The 17,246-nt window shown below is 50.4% G+C and overlaps 1 protein-coding gene and 1 long non-coding RNA gene across 19 annotated transcripts in view; one reads left to right on the top strand and one right to left on the bottom strand.

The window, feature by feature from the left end:
* Positions 1–17,246, bottom strand: part of TNS3 (tensin 3) — a 222,296-nt gene that overhangs the window by 140,594 nt on the left and 64,456 nt on the right. For 11 of the 18 annotated variants that reach the window (XR_015162346.1, XM_086396213.1, XM_086396206.1 and 8 more), the window contains one exon: positions 4,826–4,864. The exons of 5 other annotated variants lie outside the window; for them this stretch is intronic. Coding sequence is in view for 5 of the 13 variants with exons in the window: in XM_086396202.1 (XP_086252328.1) it covers positions 4,826–4,864 (39 nt within the window). In the remaining 8 variants the exon portion in view is untranslated. Of the gene's footprint in view, positions 1–3,070; positions 3,240–4,825; positions 4,865–8,863; positions 9,445–17,246 lie in introns of those variants that run through there. 2 more of the 18 variants (XM_086396200.1, XM_086396210.1) reach the window with 2 other exon arrangements.
* LOC147374037 (uncharacterized) lies at positions 9,609–16,964 on the top strand. Its single transcript, XR_015162347.1, has 2 exons — positions 9,609–9,758; positions 16,324–16,964. It is a non-coding gene; the product is annotated as an uncharacterized LOC147374037 (long non-coding RNA).

Below are 17,246 nucleotides of genomic sequence, written 5' to 3' on the forward strand. Positions count from 1 at the left end.
GGTGGCTCAGATGGTAAAGAATCAGCCTGCCAATGCAGGAGATGTGGGAGACACGAGTTCAATCCCTGGGACAGGAAGATCCCCTGGAGGAGGAAACGGCAACCCACTCCCATATTCTTGCCTGGAGAATCCCACAGACAGAGGATCCTGGCAGGCTACAGTCCAGAGGGTCGCAGAGTCGGACACAACTGAGCGACTAAGCATGCACGCACATACACACAAATACAAAGGTGTAGCTGTCAGAAGGCAGGTTGGAAACTGTAGCCTGAGACAGTGTAATGTGACTCCTAATGTCACCTTTGGCAGAACCTACCCATTGTCTTCACTTTAATTAAACAAGGAGAAATAAAGCCGCCCAAGTTCAGTAAACAGCTGGCTCAAATTTCAGAAGCTATTCTTATACAACCTCTCCTCCAGTTGGAGAAACCACAATGGCCGAGCAAAACAATGGGCTGTGTGCGTGCCAGCTGCCAGGTGAAGGCCTGCACCTGCGCCCTCCGCTGGGCCTGACACTGCCGCCCGCCGCCCGCACGTGGCCCCGGGAGGCGGGGGCACGGCCTCTTTCAAGGACAGCAGCTGCTCTGAAGAGAATGCACTCAGACACCAAGCAGCGAGGGGCTTCCGCAGGACTGGCTCCTCCGGGGCCTCTCCAGCCTGGACCCATGTGTGCTTCCCGTGGGTGTGGCTATGTGGGTGGTTCACACACATGGACTCCCAGGGTCCCCGCGAAAGCTACAGCTGCACCCAGGAATGAGTTTCCGTTGGTGCACTGATATGAATGCACCCCCTTGGGCAGCACTGGAAGGGCAAAGATAACATGGAAAAACAAACACCACTGCCTCGCGCGTCAGTAAAAAGCTGTCAGGCCAAGTTCAGAGCTCCATGAGGCTTGTGTCGTGAAAAGATCCTGTAATCAATCCGCCTGCCACCATCTGGAGGCTCTCACGCCACCTGCATCCTGACCACAGGCTCTTTTCCATGGGCTTCCTGAGTTCCTCTAAGTCTCTAAATGAGAGATGACAAGAATCAAGGTCTCAGAAGAGCCTGTCAAGGTGCCTTCACCTTCCCGCAGCAGAGGGAACACTCGATGAAACCGATCAAACTGGTTCTCCCCGGCAGATGGCAAGAGAACAAGGATCAAAGACAAAACACAAACAGCAAAGGCGGCGGGAACTGAGACCTCTATCGCCCCCCTGACTTCACGGAACAACAAATAAGGATTTCCCCACTCACTGTGTACTCTCCTTATACCAGAGCCGGTGCTAAGAATCTTCATACATTACTTCATCCCATCATCCTTACAATGACCCGCGAGGAAGGTAGTAGCATCCCCACTTTATGGAAGAGGAAAGCAGATCCCAGAAGTAGGAGGGCTCAGTTCAAGGTCACGCAGCTCTCTATTGTCACAGCCTGGGGGGGACCCTGAGCTGACTCCAGCCCACGCTTGGAATCACTGCTATACTCTGTGCTGGACGTGCCTGTGAACGTGCATGTAGATCTACAGAAACAGCTAGAGCACACAAGTGACTCAGTTTTGAAGAGCCTGGCTACCTCTCCCATCACTAATGATCATGGTCACCTAGAGAAACAGTGACATGTCCACTGCACAACCCAGCAGAACACATGCCACGGAAGTCCACAAGTGTGACCCAAACAGACAGTGAAGTGCCGTTATCCTTTTCTATTCTAAACGCCGTGCCTACCGCCACAGCCACAGAGTGCCTAAGGATTTAGCAAGATGCACTTCAAAGCTCGTATCTGATATCCCTCTAAAACAGTAATTCATCTGGATCTGGGACGAAGGGGGAGCATTTCTGGGCAGCGGGGTTCGGCACCTGTCTCACACACAGTCAACACCCTGAACAATTTTCCACATGGCACTTTCTCCACTGACTTGCCTTTTCCCCTCCTTGCTGATAAGGCACGTGCCGATAACGTGGTTTCCTTTTTACACTGGCTTCCAAGAAACTTGGAGCCTGTCTGCATGGTTTCATCAGCTACGTTAACATTTACAAAAGGAGGTTTGCCTCCCAGATCTTTTTCTCAGCCCCACTGCCTGCCATTTTTAGCCAAACTTCACACCTACCTTTTAAACCATCACAATAAACTGAAGATCTACAACCAGAAAAAAAAAAAAAAAAACCTAGAAAAATGAGCATCAACGCAAACAGCCAAGGGTTCAGAGTGCGACAAACACATGAAGGATCCCTGAATCCCTGTTCCAAACACCCCAGGCAGTCACAGAGGTGCCTAGTCTGGCAAAGACTCTCACACAGCATAACTTCAAGTGCAGGGCCCCCTGCAGCAGTCATGGGAGGCTGTCACATCCTGCTGGTACAGCCCATCACCGACCTTTCCTCTCTAGTGAGGACAGTGAATTATGCCCAAGTGTGTTCAAGGAAACATGCCCCAGGCTGCTGTGGCCCCAGGAACTCAGGCAGACCTGATGGCTCAGAGTTAAAGAGAGCTGAGATGGAGCTATTCCTCCTCTGCCCAGAAGGACTCCCTGCTCTCAGGTGACATCTGCATAGCAGGTGATTGCCAGGTGAAGGGTCCCAGGCACAAAAGTGGTCAGAGGGCCAGGCACAGATGGGTGGGAAGGGGCATTCACACCCTAGAGCTGACCACCATCACAGCTTCAGGTGAATAAGGACACAGCTCCCTCTCCCAAACCTAAAAGGCCGATGATGAGTCCCCACAACCACTGATAACCCAAGAGGAGGAGGCTGGAAAGATAGGGGGACCCTGCGTAAGTTTAAGCAGCACTGGGATGAGAGGTGGAATGGCCTGGCCACTGGGCACCTGAGATCCACGTTTCTGCTGACCATTTTCCCACAGGTGAGCAATGCCACCTTGGGGAAGGTACTCACCCACAATGTCCATCAGATAGAGATGTTCTGAGAATGAAATACCAAGCTGGGTCTGAACCCCAGTGGCACTAAATTACCACTAATTTCCTCTTGAGCTCCACTGACAGAATATGAGTTTTTCCCTGCACAGTTATCCTTGATTTTAAAATGCAGTATATCCTTGATTTTAAACTCTGTTTATGCCAATGAACCTGTCTCACCTCTCACTGTCAGGTGCCAGCAAAAGAAGCCAAGGTCAGAGGTGAAGGCCTCTCAATGTCTGTGGCTTTGGAAAGCTATTTAACTTTTCTCAGGTTCTTCATGTCTTAGGTGGGTGAGCCAAGGTGACCTCTGGGCAAACATGTCTAAGACAGAGCAGGTACTCAATCACTATAAGAAAGGGAAAAACAGAACCAGGGTCTCAGTGGCCTGGTGAGGACCCACACAGCCCTCTGGTTCCCAAGGTGACATGGGGACGGTTGCTGTAATCTGGAGGTCCATCCTTACCAATCCAAAATGCCAAGTCATGGTGCTAAAAGGATCTTGACTGATGCAGGGCCAGGAGAGAAAAAGTTGCTTTTGTGCTTTCTGCCCTGAGAAGCGACACCGTGTACTTGAAAGCCCTTCACTAAATCTCCACCAGACAAAGCTGGTACATTTACACCACCCTGCCCATGGAAAATCCCATGGACGGAGGAGCCTGGAAGGCTGCAGTCCATGGGGTTGCTGAGGGTCGGACACGACTGAGCAACTTCATTTTCACTTTTCACTTTCATGCACTGGAGAAGGAAATGGCAACCCACTCCAGTGTTCTTGCCTGGAGAATCCCAGGGACGGCGGAGCCTGGTGGGCTGCTGTCTATGGGGTCGCACAGAGTCGGACACGACTGAAGCGACTTAGCAGCAGCAGCAGCAGCAGCCCAGTACGGGCAGATGGAGCGCACAGGCCAGGCTGGCCTGCCTACCTCTTTCCTACCATTTATTTATTTCTCCAGCAGCCTGGAGGGACACAGCACTTCCTGAGTTTTAGGAGAGAAAGACACATGCAGAACACAGGGCTGAGCCCTTTGGAGGGTGTCTACTGCTGCTCTAGGGAAAAACCAGCTCTGGCTCTAGAAGCCACTGGGCTCTCAGCCAACAGAGGCCCCGGAAGCAGGAAGGTGGGCAAAACCCACAGCAGGACTTTGGAATCTGTATATGGCAAAACTGGGATTGAGGGCATGGTGCCACGTCCAGACTCCATGGTGCCCTGGAGGAGGCACCAGGGAACACCCATTTCCCCTCCTCACAGGTGAGGCTGGGAAAGGCCCACACTCGCAATCTGCAGTAAGAGAAGAGGGTTGTCCTGGAAGTGCACTGAGCCAGGAGTCCTACAAGCCGCTACTAAGTTATTAACAAAAGGCTGACCTCCCCCGCCCCCACCCCCCACCCCTGCCTCACAAGGAGGGGCGTGGGGGGGGGGGCCAGTAAGGAGGTGGGAGGCGGCAAAAGAAAACACCCAGAGGCACAGTGACATTCAAGAACATTTCCATTTAGAAAGCAGACAAGGATAAAGATTTGCCAAAGTGAAAGTGTTATCACTGTTTACCTCCAATCTGATATAAAGATGGTCAGAGCTTCCTGTTCCAAAGCCAACACATTGTGCTCTCTGCGCAGACACCCGAGACACAAGTGCTCTGCCCACAACCTTATCACTAAGAAAATGCACAAGCAGCATCTCTGTGTTACAGCAGGGGAAACCTGGGCTCAGGAAAATGAGTTCCTGAAGTAACTAACTGATCAGAAAGGTAGTTCTTACAAAGGAGTGCATGCTTCACCCATCTTTAGGCAAGTATGCAAACAGCTAGTGCAAGGTGGTCCAGGGTCCACAGAGAGCTCTGTGAACAAAAGCCACAGCTCAGAGGGACAGGATCCTGGCAGAAGACTCCACAAAGACGGCGCGGCAGGAAGAGTCTCAAGGAAATGCCAATGACTTACCTGTTCCAGGTGGACCTGCACACAGTGGGGACTCACCACCTAAAGGGAGAAGAAACATGATAAACGGTGGGTGCTCTCAAGAAGAAACTCGGCATCACAATCAGGTGAGGCTCCCAAGCCTGAAAGCACCTCTGACCATATTCACGGTCACAGCTTCAGGATCTCAAGACAAGAAAAACTTAGAGTTTACAGAGTCCAGATTTTTGTTCACTTTCATAAAGTCCTTATCCTTTTCAGAGAATGTCATTAAAACCATGGACCTCTCTCCTCAAGAGAAATGCCCACTGCTTATAAATACAGGACCTTCATGTTTAATTTGGAAGGCCTAAATGGCAACCCACTCCAGTATTCCTGCCTGGAGATCCCAAGGACAGGGAAGCCTGGTGGGCTGCCGTCTATGGGGTTGCACAGAGTCGGACACGACTGAAGCGACTTAGCAGCAGCAGCAGGGGACTCCAATGGAGAAGGCAATGGCACCCCACTCCAGTGTTCTTGCCTGGAGAATCCCAGGGACCGTGGAGCCTGGTGGGCTGCTGTCTCTGGGGTCGCACAGAGTCAGACACGACTAAAGCGACTTAGCAGCAGCAACAGGGGACTCCCAGGCCAGGAACTTCTGAGCTAGTGCAAAGCATTTCTCACCTGGGAGCACAGGGAGCAGGGCCAGCAGAGGGAGGGGAGGGAGGTCTGCCTGGGGGTCTTCCAGCTGCCCCAGCATCTCACAAACACACTCAGAGCCTGCATACTCTATAAAACAGAATGCCTTTTCCAGAACTATTTCCACAGGTGGAACTAAAATCAGAGTCTAAATGTGGACATTTCACTCTAGCTGGAGTTTACTACATGAGACAGTGGGAAAGGAGTCCCTCTGACTCCACCCAGGCCCCCGCAGATGTGAGCACGTTAAGAAAGACACACAGACCAATGTGATGAGGCCACAGTTGCAAAGAGGTCAGAAGAAACACAGCTACGGGCGCCCATGACGACAGACCCAGTGGGATAAATACCCCAGCTCTCAAGTCTGTCTGTGGGGGGTGGGGTCTTCTGCTCCACCACTTCCTGGCCATGGGACCTTGGGCTCCAACCACTCTGGGCTTTGGTTTCCTCCTCAGAGAACTGGAGGCAGTAAGAGCTTGTGGTGCTCAGAACAGGGGCTGACACAGGGCAGCTTCTCCTCTCAGGAACACGGAGCCTTCCCTGAGCAGAAAGGGCTGTCAGCAAGTGAGAAATCAGACTTGCTTCCTGCAGTTCTGAACGGCCAGGATTCTAGCACCTGCAAGCCGGACTCAGCTCCTCCTGACTTTCTTCCCCCCAGACCCCTCGTGGCTCAATCCTCAAAGAGTTTTCTAAAAATGTGTAATGGCAGCAGAAATTCCAGGGATCTGACTAATTGTCCTTGTGGGCTGGAGTGGGCAGCAGCGCACCCTTGGTTCTTGCCATGGCAACTATTTATAGTTCTCTTGCTTATCTTACAAAGTTCCTCAAGGAACATGATACACAGTCATTCACTTGTCTGGGACACATCATTACTCCACCAGGGTTCTGACTCATGCTCTAGTCTGGGACAGGGGTCCTCTCTCCTGGCACCCCCTCTTCTTCCTCTCTACCTGGCAGCCCCTCTCCCCATACACTTAGCAGCCCCCCTCCCAGTACAGAATCACTGAGCTGAGGGTTGCTTCACTCCACACTGAGAATCCCAGGGAAGCCCGAACAATGTTTGGGAACACACGCACAGATGCTTATAGGATAGATGTGCTGGCGGTCAGACAAGGAGCCGCGTGGTCATGGAACACGGTGATTCATTTTATCCTGTGTACAGATCTCACTTGGTGCAGGCTCATGCCCTGGTCCTTCACTAAATGCTTAGCACACTGGTGAGAAATGTGCAAGCAATCAGAGCTCCTGCCTTTGACAAAGCACTACCCATATTTCATGCAGTGGAATACCAATTCAGCTGATGAAATGAGCTGTCAAGCCATGAAAAGATATGCAAGAACCTTAAATACTTATTTACTAAATGAAAGAAGCCAATCTGAAAGGCTGCATACCATATGATTCCAACTTTGTGACATTCTGGCAAAAGCAAACTATGGGGACAGTAAAAAGATCAGTGGATGCCAGGGACTAGGGGACAGATGCGAAGGTGGAGCTTTAGGGCAGGAAAACTGTTCTTTGTGCTACTGTAGTGGTGAATAAATATCATTATGTGGCATGTGCGCTACATTGCTTCAGTCATGTCCGACTCTTTGCAACCCCATGGACTGTAGCCTGCCAGGATCCTCTGTCCATGGGATTCTCTAGGCAGGCATACTGAAGTGGGTTGCCATGCCCTCCTTCAGGGGATCTTCCAAACCCAGGGATCAAACCCACATCTATCTCCTGCACTGGCAGGCAGGTTTTTCATCACCACCTGGGAAGCCGCACATACATGTCATTATACATTTGTTCAAATCCTAGAATGTATATAACACCATGTAAATTATAAACTATGGGTAAGAGTGTTAGTTGCTCAGTCGTGTCTGACTCTTGTGACCCCATGAACTGTAGCCTGCCAGATTCCTCTGTCCATAGAATTATCAAAGCAAAAATACTGGAGTGGGTTGCCATTCCCTTCTCCAAGGAATCTTTCTGACACAGGGATCAAATCCAGGTCTCCCACATTGCAGGCAGAGTCGTTACCATCTGAGCCACCAGGGAAGCCACTAGAGTTAATAATGTATCAGTACTGTCTCATCAAATATAACAAGTGTACCACACTAATGCAAGGTATTAATCATAGGGGAAATTAGGGAGAGAAGTGGGCACAGGTTAACTCTCTATACTACTTGTCTAATTTTTCTTTAAGTCTAATACTGGCCTGAAAAATAAATTCCAGTAATTATCTAGAAGATGTGTTTGTTAAGAGAACAAAAGCAAAAGCCCTGTGTAATATTAGAAGTTCGAGTTTTAAAAACAGCAATCACTAGGAGGACTATCCAGAAGTCAAGCATGTCCTGCATCTCCCACATCCCCTACAGCCACGTGAAATGCAATGACACCCACCACCTGGCCTGGACCCAGGGTGTCTTCCAGAAAACGAAAGAGGGCTCCATGCAGAGGGGCTCCCCAAATCCCACTTCCCAGAGCCATCACAATAAGCCCCATTGAAGGCTGACATCACTTAGGAGCTATGCAATCAACACCCCCATCTTATTTATACTAAGTACCTTCTCTTGTCAAGCACTCACTGTCCTTCACAGAAAACAACAGTTTAAAAAGACAAGTCCTCAGGGAGGAGACACCAACTAACACAAACTGCATAAACTCTATTCTTCATTAGAAAGTGAGCATGGGGATCCCCACTTCAGGGGAGCAAGCCCCTCAGTTTAGGGGAGCAAATGTCAAGCAACAGCTCTGTATTCCCGCCAGAAAAGAGCCTCTGGTCCAGGGAATCGATTACCAGCTCTACTGTCTGTTTTAACACACACTGCTGTGAAATGCAGACCGCACATGTCTGCAGAAGGACCTGGAGTCAGAATGAATTTGCAAACAAAAATGCACAAGAAGTACCAACTGAGAGAAAAGAGGATGGTCTGGGAGGAAGGCAACCTTTACATACAGAGAAAACTAATGTTTACATCAAGAACTACAAACACCTACTGTAGTAAAGACCTTCATCAAGTGGACACACTGACACATGTCCCTTCAGCGTGGCTCAAACCAAATCCCAGGATGCGAACCACATGGAAATCTCATACATTTCCTTAGAATAAGAAAGAGGGACGCAGCTGACCACAGTCTGGCAGAACCATGAAGCAATCAACGGTGAGGACACAGCATCTTCTCACATGGACCGCCCTGCTCTGCCTCAGGGACACGAGCAGCCTACAGGCTGACCAGAGACAGAAACCAGGGCTTCTCTGAGGGGCCACATCCAGCACTGGAGCCCCCCTGGCTGCAGGCTCTGCCTGCCTCCCCCTTCAGGATGAAGACACCAGGGAACTGTGCTGAGGGCAGCCATCCTGGGTTCAGGTCGGGTCGGTGATGGTGGGACAGGCTTACCTGCTTTCTCTCTCCATCTCCTCTAACCACAGGCCTCACCATGCCGTTGGGGTCTTCTGCTATTTTCATTTGACAACAGGAAATGCCAAGGTGCTCGGTCATTTGCAGGTGGGCTTGGCCATCCTCAGCAGGAAGGAGCCCGTGCTGCCTTAGCGTTTGGCCTCTGCAGGGCCAGTTCCAGCTTACAGAAGGAGCTGAAAACTGAGCAGGCCCACAGCTCCCGGAGTGCATGGCCCCCACGTTCAGAGGGACTGGGCAGCGCCCCCCTCACTGAGCCCCTCGCCTGCTGTGTGAAGTGGTCTGAACCAGTGGCAGCAGATGAAAACAGGGTTGCGTCACCTCCAGCAGGGCAACCTCACGGGGGTGCCGGTGGCTCAATCACAGCAGGGCCGGGGCACCTGCAGGTCCTCCACAGCCCTCACCAGCCCGCACAACCCCGGCAGCTGGTGAGCGTCCTGTCGGTACCCAGAGCACTGAGTCCCAAGGAGGCCGGGCCACACAGGCACAATCTTCTAGTTTGGTGGCCACGGGGGCCAAACTCCACATTCCTCTCCTAATAGAAACAGCTCCCCTTTCTCACTAGGAGGAGCCTGGGAGTGCAGGTGACACATGATGTGGGAGGGACAGGCTGAGCCAGCGCCCACTAGTGACTAAGGAAGCCCCAGAGACCGGACTTTATGGCCTGCCGCCGCTCTGTGTGAGGCTGGGTCACTGTTACCAAGGGCAACCACAAACAAACAGGGCTGCACCGGGCACACCTGCCGACGTGGCGCCAGCTGCCTGCTGGTATCAGCACCCTGTCCCAAAGCCAGCGGGCGGGCAGGCGAGCGGGACAGAGGCGGGACGCGGGGCCCTTGCACCCAAAGTGACTGTGCAGTAGGAAGTGGGAGTGCAGGTGAGTACACGAGGGTGAGGGAGGGTAGAGGAGGGCTGTAAGAGTATGCAGCGTGTGTGAGAGCGAGGGTGTAAAGAAGTGAGTGTGAGAACACAAGAGTGTCTGTGAATGAGTGTGTAAGGATGAGAATGTGGGTGAGCATTGTGTGTGTGTTCCTATGCGACTATGTGTCTGAGTGTGTGCGTGTGCAATTGTGTACACACTACAAAAGCCCAGCCCAGCACTACACCACCCTGAAGAACCATGGTACTCAGTGGACACCCCAGGGCCGAGCCTAGGTCTGCGGCAAGGCACTTTCTCTGGAGGCATAAGGCCGCCTCTGACAGTCCACAGGCACCTCTGCTCATGTCTGGAGATGAATCCTGGAGAGAGACCACACTTCAGGTGTCCATGTACCTCTCAGAGATTTCCTTCTTACATGTTTTCCTCCTCAGGGGTACCACGAAACAATGAGTTCAGCTCTGTTGTCATTGTTTCTTCTTAAATTTTACTTTGGACAAAGCCACAGAAAGAGTGACATTTTTCTCACCAGCTTCTCCAAAAGCATCACTGATGCTCTGTACATCACTGTGTGCATGGAGAAGAGTGCAGCCTCCAGAACCATTGAGAATCCCAACTGTGCTGAGTCCCGTGAGCGAGCTCCCCAGAAGCTCACAAACACATGTGCCCTAGAGCATGTGGCACATACCATGTTTCCAGATGCCACCACCAAAGTCTCCTGCCTGGTCTCTCCTCCTGCCATTTATTCCCACTTGTTTCCCAGATAATTCTGCCCACAGATGAATCCCTCCAGGTTGGCATCAAGCCGACCTGAGCAGATCCAACCTGCGCCAAGATCTTGGAAACACAGATCAGTTCAACAGCAGCAGCCAACAATGACCAAAATGCATTCAGAAACTGAACACTTGTGCAGAGATAGACCCATTCTCCAACACAGAAGTGCAAGACGAGCGAACAGGGTGAACCGATTGGCTTGCAGGCGGGATTGAGGCCCGTCTGCTGAGCTACACCAAGTACAAAGGCCTCACTCTAGGCACACATTGCATCGTTAAATAAAATTACTTTAGCACAGTTCTTTGAATTCCAACCCAGGCTGTGCAAAATCTGGAGTAAAGTTTACCTGTTTTATCTTTGCAAAGATAAAGATTTTGCAAAGGAAATTCACAATGAGATCAAGATTGAAGCAATTTCTTTTCCACATCAGCCTGTTAAGTCACAGGCCACCTTCTCCCCCTTGCACTCCAGACCAGGAGCTGGAGAAACGGATATGGATGCACCGGCCAAGGAGACTTTACAGTAACAGTGGATACACTGGCCAAGGAGACTTTACAGTAACGGTGGATCACTGGCTGAGGGGACTTCACAGTAATGGGGAGGGGGTAACACCTCCCTTGTCTCTGCACAGGGCAGCAGTCCCGTGGGAGGAGGGGCAGAAACTTCATTATCATCTTTATTTTGTATGACTGCACAGCTTCTACTTCTTTCATTTCATGTTACTGATCGATAAAGTAGCAAGATGTTTCCTGTGCCCATTACAGATGACTGAGAAAAGATAAAAGTCCAATTATCTCTATTTCCATTACTACCATTTATTATAACTAGGGGGTAGAATGATGAGAAGAGGAAAGCTGCCCTCCCCTAGAGCTCACAGTCTGAGAGGGAGCATGTCTGCTGTCTTAGTGGGCTCAGGATGCCATAACTAATACCACAGCCTGAATATACCACAACAGAAATGTGTCATCACAGTCCCAGAGACTGGGGGTCAGAGACCCACGTGCCAGCAGGGCCGATATCTCCTGAGCCATCTCTCACTGGCACGCAGAAGCTACTTTCGCTCATCTCCTTGTCTTCCCTCTGTGTGATTTCCCCTTGTAAGGACACCAGTTGTATAAGGACAGGGCCACCCATAGGATCCCATTATACCTTCACCACCTCTTTAAACCTAGACAGCATATTAAAAAGCAGAGACAATTATTTTGCTGATCAACGTCAATCTAGTCAAAGCTATGGTTTTTCCAGCAGTCATGTACGGATGTGAGAGTTGAACTATAAAGAAGGCAGAGCATTAAAGAACTGATGCTTTTGAACTGGGGTGCTGGAGAAGACTCTTGAGAGTCCCTTGGACAGCAAGGAGAGCAAACCAGTCAATCCTAAAGGGGATCAGTCCTGAATATTCATTGGAAGGACTGATGCTGAAACTGAAGCTCCGATACTTTGGCCACCTGATGTGAAGAGCCGACTCATTGGAAAAGACCCTAATGCTGGGGAAAACTGAGGGCATGAGAAGGGACAGAGGATGAGATGGCTGGATGGCATGATCAACTTAATGGACATGAGTCTGAGCAAACTCCAGGAGACAGTGAAGGACAGGGAAGCGTGGTGTACTCCAGTCTATGGGGTCACAAAGAGTCAGACAGGACTGAGGGACTGAAGGAAAACAACAAAACCTCTTAAAAGACCCCATTTCCAAGTCCATTCACATTCTAAAGTCCTGGGGGTTGAGGTAACTACCTATGCCTTTGGGGCCACATTCAGTCCATAGCATCCACCATCAAAGGCCTGAGGGGGCCAATGGGGAATGAAGGCCATTCTCACAACGTCATCCAGGCAGATTTGGGAAGGTGGTCTGTAAAAATGCTCCTCTGGGGAACTCCAGTGAGGGGTCCAACACAAACCTCCAAAGAATTACAGACTCCATGCAAAGGGATGGCTCCCAAAATGCCAATCTTCAAGGCTTTATTAACTTACATGCCTCCTTCAAGCACTTTTCCTTAACTTTATCAGGCGTGACCCTGGAATCCCTAATTAGGTTCACATTCCTCAGGAAACTGTTCTCCCACTGAGAGTTAAAGCCCAATTTAGCCTGTCTAATCCGCATGAGAACACACCGCCCTACAAATGCAATTAAGCCTTACTGGTCCCGCCTGTCCCCCCACAGCCCCTGGATGCAGGCGGGGGTAGGGGGGGTGGTGGTGGAAGAGAGAAGGAAAATCACTGGGATCATTTCACTATAGTTTCTCTTAGATAAGTCTTCTAAAAACTATTTTTACTTTTCCCATAATTTCTTGCAAGAAGCCCACGCATGGGAGAACACCCCCCTCCCCACACTGTGACCCAACGGCAAGGCACTTTAAAAACACTGGGTGCACCGCAAGGTGACAGAGGGGGGCTCAGATGTCAGCGGTAGAACGAGGAAGATGGGGGGAGAGTGTGTACTCTGGGAGTCCACTGCTTCAGGTGCAAAGGCCAGCGAACTCAAGCTGAGTGCAAGCAAGTGGAGGGCCCCAGTGGCACGAAGGACTGCAAAGCGCCGAGCACACACCAACTCCCCACCTGTGATGTGACCACACAGATGCACCCACCATCAAAACACATCAAGCTGGACATTTATGATCAGTGACCTTTCTGAATGCATGCTTCAGTGCTACACAAAAGTTTATTTTAAAATATATATCTTAGTTTCAAGTGCCACAGAGTCAGCTATGGAAGAACAGAAAAAGCTTAGGACTCTGCTTCAGAGACTGACATTCAATTCCTAGAATGGCCCCTGTTCTCTCCCAATTGGCCTGAGGGACTCAGGTGGCCCCCTGCTATCTGAACTCAGTCTTCCTCGACTATGAAATGGATACTATCACCTTACAAGAGGGATGTGAACTTAGAGATATCAGGAAAGGCTGTCAAGATACACACTATCAGATTGTGATGGAAACTCCCGTCCCTCCAAGAGGACCATCCTGTCGGGCTGGGAGGATTCTGTCTCTCCCGACACAGACATCCCACAGCAATGGTCAGACGGCATTTCCTCAGGATGCAGCTGCAGCAGCAAGACTGCCTCTGTCATCACATTCAAGGTGGAGGAAAAGGAGGGCATCTCCCTGACCCCCTGTTCACCAAGACTTCTCCTTCCCTCTCTTCCCACTAAGCCTCTCCCCGTCCCCCAGCAAGCCCCTCCCCTCTCTGCCAGAAAGCCCCTCCCCTTCCAAAAGCCCCTCCCCTCCCCTTTCGCTCCCAGCAAGTCCCTCTCCCTCCCTTCTTCCCCAACTTAGCCCCTCCCTCCCCTCCCCTCCCCTCTCCCCTGCAAGAGGCACCAAGCTCTTTCCTTCTCTCTCATTCTACAAGGACACCTGCAAGGCTGGGAGGTCTTTGCAGACAGCAACACAGGAAAAAGAACCCTTCCCTCAGGCTTAAACAACTCAACCAGAACAGCCTAAATAACAACACTTTGTTGTACAAGCTAGGTGGAGCCAGGAGAAACAGAGTCAGGAGCTGCACCAAAAATTCAGGACAAATACTGTGTGTGCTTTTGCTTTTTTTATGAGAAGAGCTTAGAAATGCTATGACACCACCCCCATGACTTTGTAACACTCTCCTTCTTGTTACAAAGAGGAAAGGAAAAAAAGGCACCTACAGAAGCAACAGTTTTTAAGGACGGAAATGGTACATGCCACAAAAGGGGAATACCAAGGAAATTTCTCAAAAAATATTTTGTCAAAAGTATCTAAGAATAGTACAATGAATAACCTGGTTTTTGCCAACTGTCCTTTGATCCAGGGAAGGACTGATAAGGGAGAAAAAAAATGACAAATTTTAATAGATCATAATTTATCATCAAATCTCAGAAGAAAAACTTAAAACTTTAGCATTAGGCTGCACAGGGCCAGCTAGCTCATTCTGAATGTCCACATAAACATGTCCCACTAAACCCACAGGAGTTCACCCTGATGAAGCTAAACCTCCATCCACATTTGCAAAATCCTACCAATGGTATCACTCTCCACCCAGAATCCCAAAAGGAAAGCCTAAGAACTGTCAGCAATCCTGTCCCCATCTGGCCAGGACACCAATCCTATCTGCCAGTTCTTCCCCCAAAAGGCTCATGAATTCCTTCCAGTAGCCTCCTCTGCCAGAACAGGCTTCGACCCTTGTTGGGCACCACTAAGCTTCCAGAGGGCCTCCTACAGCCGGGAAACTCCCCAAAAAAACACTTATTAAAAGTAAAGAAGAAAACCTCTACAAGGACAGAATCTCTGACTTCATAGCCTGAGGGAGCCACTCACACAGTCTACCTCCCATCCTCCAAAAAGAAGCTCTTATGAGTTTATTCTAATGATGGTCTACGCAGGGGAAGGGGAAGCCGACAGCCCAGAGCCCAGTGCCCAGCTCTGCTAGGACAGAAGGGAGGCCGGCTGCCTCTGGAAGTTCCTGGGGGACTAAGGAGTTGAAAGGTGCAGAGATACACAGGACACATGAGAAGGCCAGAGTCAAAACACCTAGAAACACACAAAAATGAACGGTGCCAGCTGTACCCAGAGGTGACCAGAGGGCATCCCAGGAGCTATTTCTGTGCTTGAAGGAAGATGGGAGGCAGGCACTTCCTGAATCCTGGCTCAAAATAAATAGCTTTCCTAGAGGAAAAACAAAGCACAGAGTGCAACTGGAGTTTAATTTTACAGATTAAAATGTGAAGGCAGGGACTCAAATGCTTAGTTGATCATTTCTATCCTGTTGCTACAAAAGGAGAAATGGATTTTTAAAATATGACACCTATCCTCTAGAAGTAGCTACACAAATGTAAAACCAGCAACTTGATTAGAAACGTCCTTCTCTGTGTACGACTATAAGCAATTCTGGACAAGAGGCCTGAAGATGCCAACACAGACCCCCATGAAACACCCACAGACACACTCTGGTCATCACCAGGGCTGGGTGAGCCACATTTTGGGTTGTGACCTCAGTGCTGGCCCTCTGTTCTCAGAGGCCCTCAGCCTCAAGGTGCAGTCCATAGACACACATGCTAGGGGGTGGCCTGCAGTGGGGGTGGGGGTGGGGGAACTGCCACAAGGCACAAGATGTCCAGATATGGGGGGAACAGGCCCAAAGCCAGCACCCTGAGCATGGGACCTGCAGAGATCCCTGAGGCCCACCCACAGGGGATAGGGGACAATGAAGTCATGCAGGGTTCTGTCACCTCTCCCAGCCTGAACCTAGTGCTTAGGACACAACAGACAGAAAAGCAGCAGAGAGAGGATCTCGGAGAACAAGAGCTGGCTTGAACCTGCTCTACTGGAAGGCTCGTTTCACTGGCCAGAGTTGGACCTCATCCCCAAAACCACCAAGCAAGTCCCAGGAACCTGCCTCTTCGTAGACCACATGCTAGGACCTGAACAGACAGCATGGGCATGGCAGGAGGGCACCAAGAGGACCATCTACGGATGCATGGAGGACACCTGGGCATCTAGGGCACACTGCCTTACTCCTTTTTGTAGGAGGAGACACCCACACTCACAGAGCTGCCATGTGCTATCAGAACCCAGCCCCAGGTCCAAGGGCCCCTTCCCCTGTGGGTCTCATGGCTTTAGGAGATGTTTCTGACAGCTACATGTGGAAATTTCCACTTTCTACTTCTACTTCTACTTCTCCCAAAAGGAGTGCAGGTTACAGGGAAATATCAATACAGAATCATCTATTACAGAATCTCATGAACCAGTGAATCCAGTCACACCCAGAAAGGAGGGAAATATTCACTGAGTGCTTTTCCTTGTTTTTGTTTACATTTGAGTGACAGGTGCCCACAGAAGCCTGGCCCCGGGACAGCTCTTCCTCCACGACTTGTCCAAGGCTGCACAAGGCACACTCCACAGCTGGACTCCCGCCCTGCTGTCTGACCCAGAACGAGCACACGCTCCATGGTTACTCTCCTCACAAAGGGGGACGTCTGCTTTGATCTGAGGAGTCCTGGGTGCCCTTGCTCTGTCAGCAGAGCCCAACTGCACCAGCATCCTGATGCCTTGCAGGCAAGGCACCTGTCCTCTCCCGTCTCTGGCCTCAGCAAGCAAGCTTGCTTGACTGCATCTAATTGTCTGTTGTGTAAGTTCCCCTTTGCAGTTCCAATAATTAACTGGGATCAATTTGCTAAAACAAAATTTCAAAACATTACTGCTATCATTCCTCCCATTCCCCCAAATCCTACAGATGTGGGGGACACAGGGCAATGGCTAATTTGTCACAGGGCCCTCACCCAAGTGGTCTCTCTATAAAGGACTATAAGTTGTGCTGGCTGAAGATGATGGTGAGGGAAGGGCTGTTTTTGAACGAACCTTCCCAAATATACACATTTAAATGACTGCGGCTCTTCAAAAGTCACCTTGAGACATTTTACACGTATTCCAGTTATCGTGTTATCAATTAAAACTGACAAAACTAAAATCCTGTTACAACTGCCTTCTGGTCTGAGTCAGGTCCTGGGGAAGAGGCACGACTACAGGCAGGGGCGACCAGCACAGCGTTCCTGTGCCAGGATCCACCTTGGGATACACCAAACATCAAGTCCTCCCCTAAAGCATGGAGCCAAGCCACCAAAGAAGTCACAAAACACATGCTCCCAGGATTCTAAAAGGTATTCTGGGAAACTTGAGCAATGCCCAGGCTCAGGCGCCCCTCCCCTCACAGATGAGGTTGCCAACCAAGAATCCGTGACAACTGACCCCA

The sequence above is a fragment of the Bos grunniens genome, chromosome 4 (genome assembly GCF_055505025.1).
Source record: "Bos grunniens cultivar Pamir isolate PY7600 chromosome 4, Bosgru_T2T1.0, whole genome shotgun sequence".
In the NCBI taxonomy this organism is placed as follows: domain Eukaryota; kingdom Metazoa; phylum Chordata; class Mammalia; order Artiodactyla; family Bovidae; genus Bos; species Bos grunniens.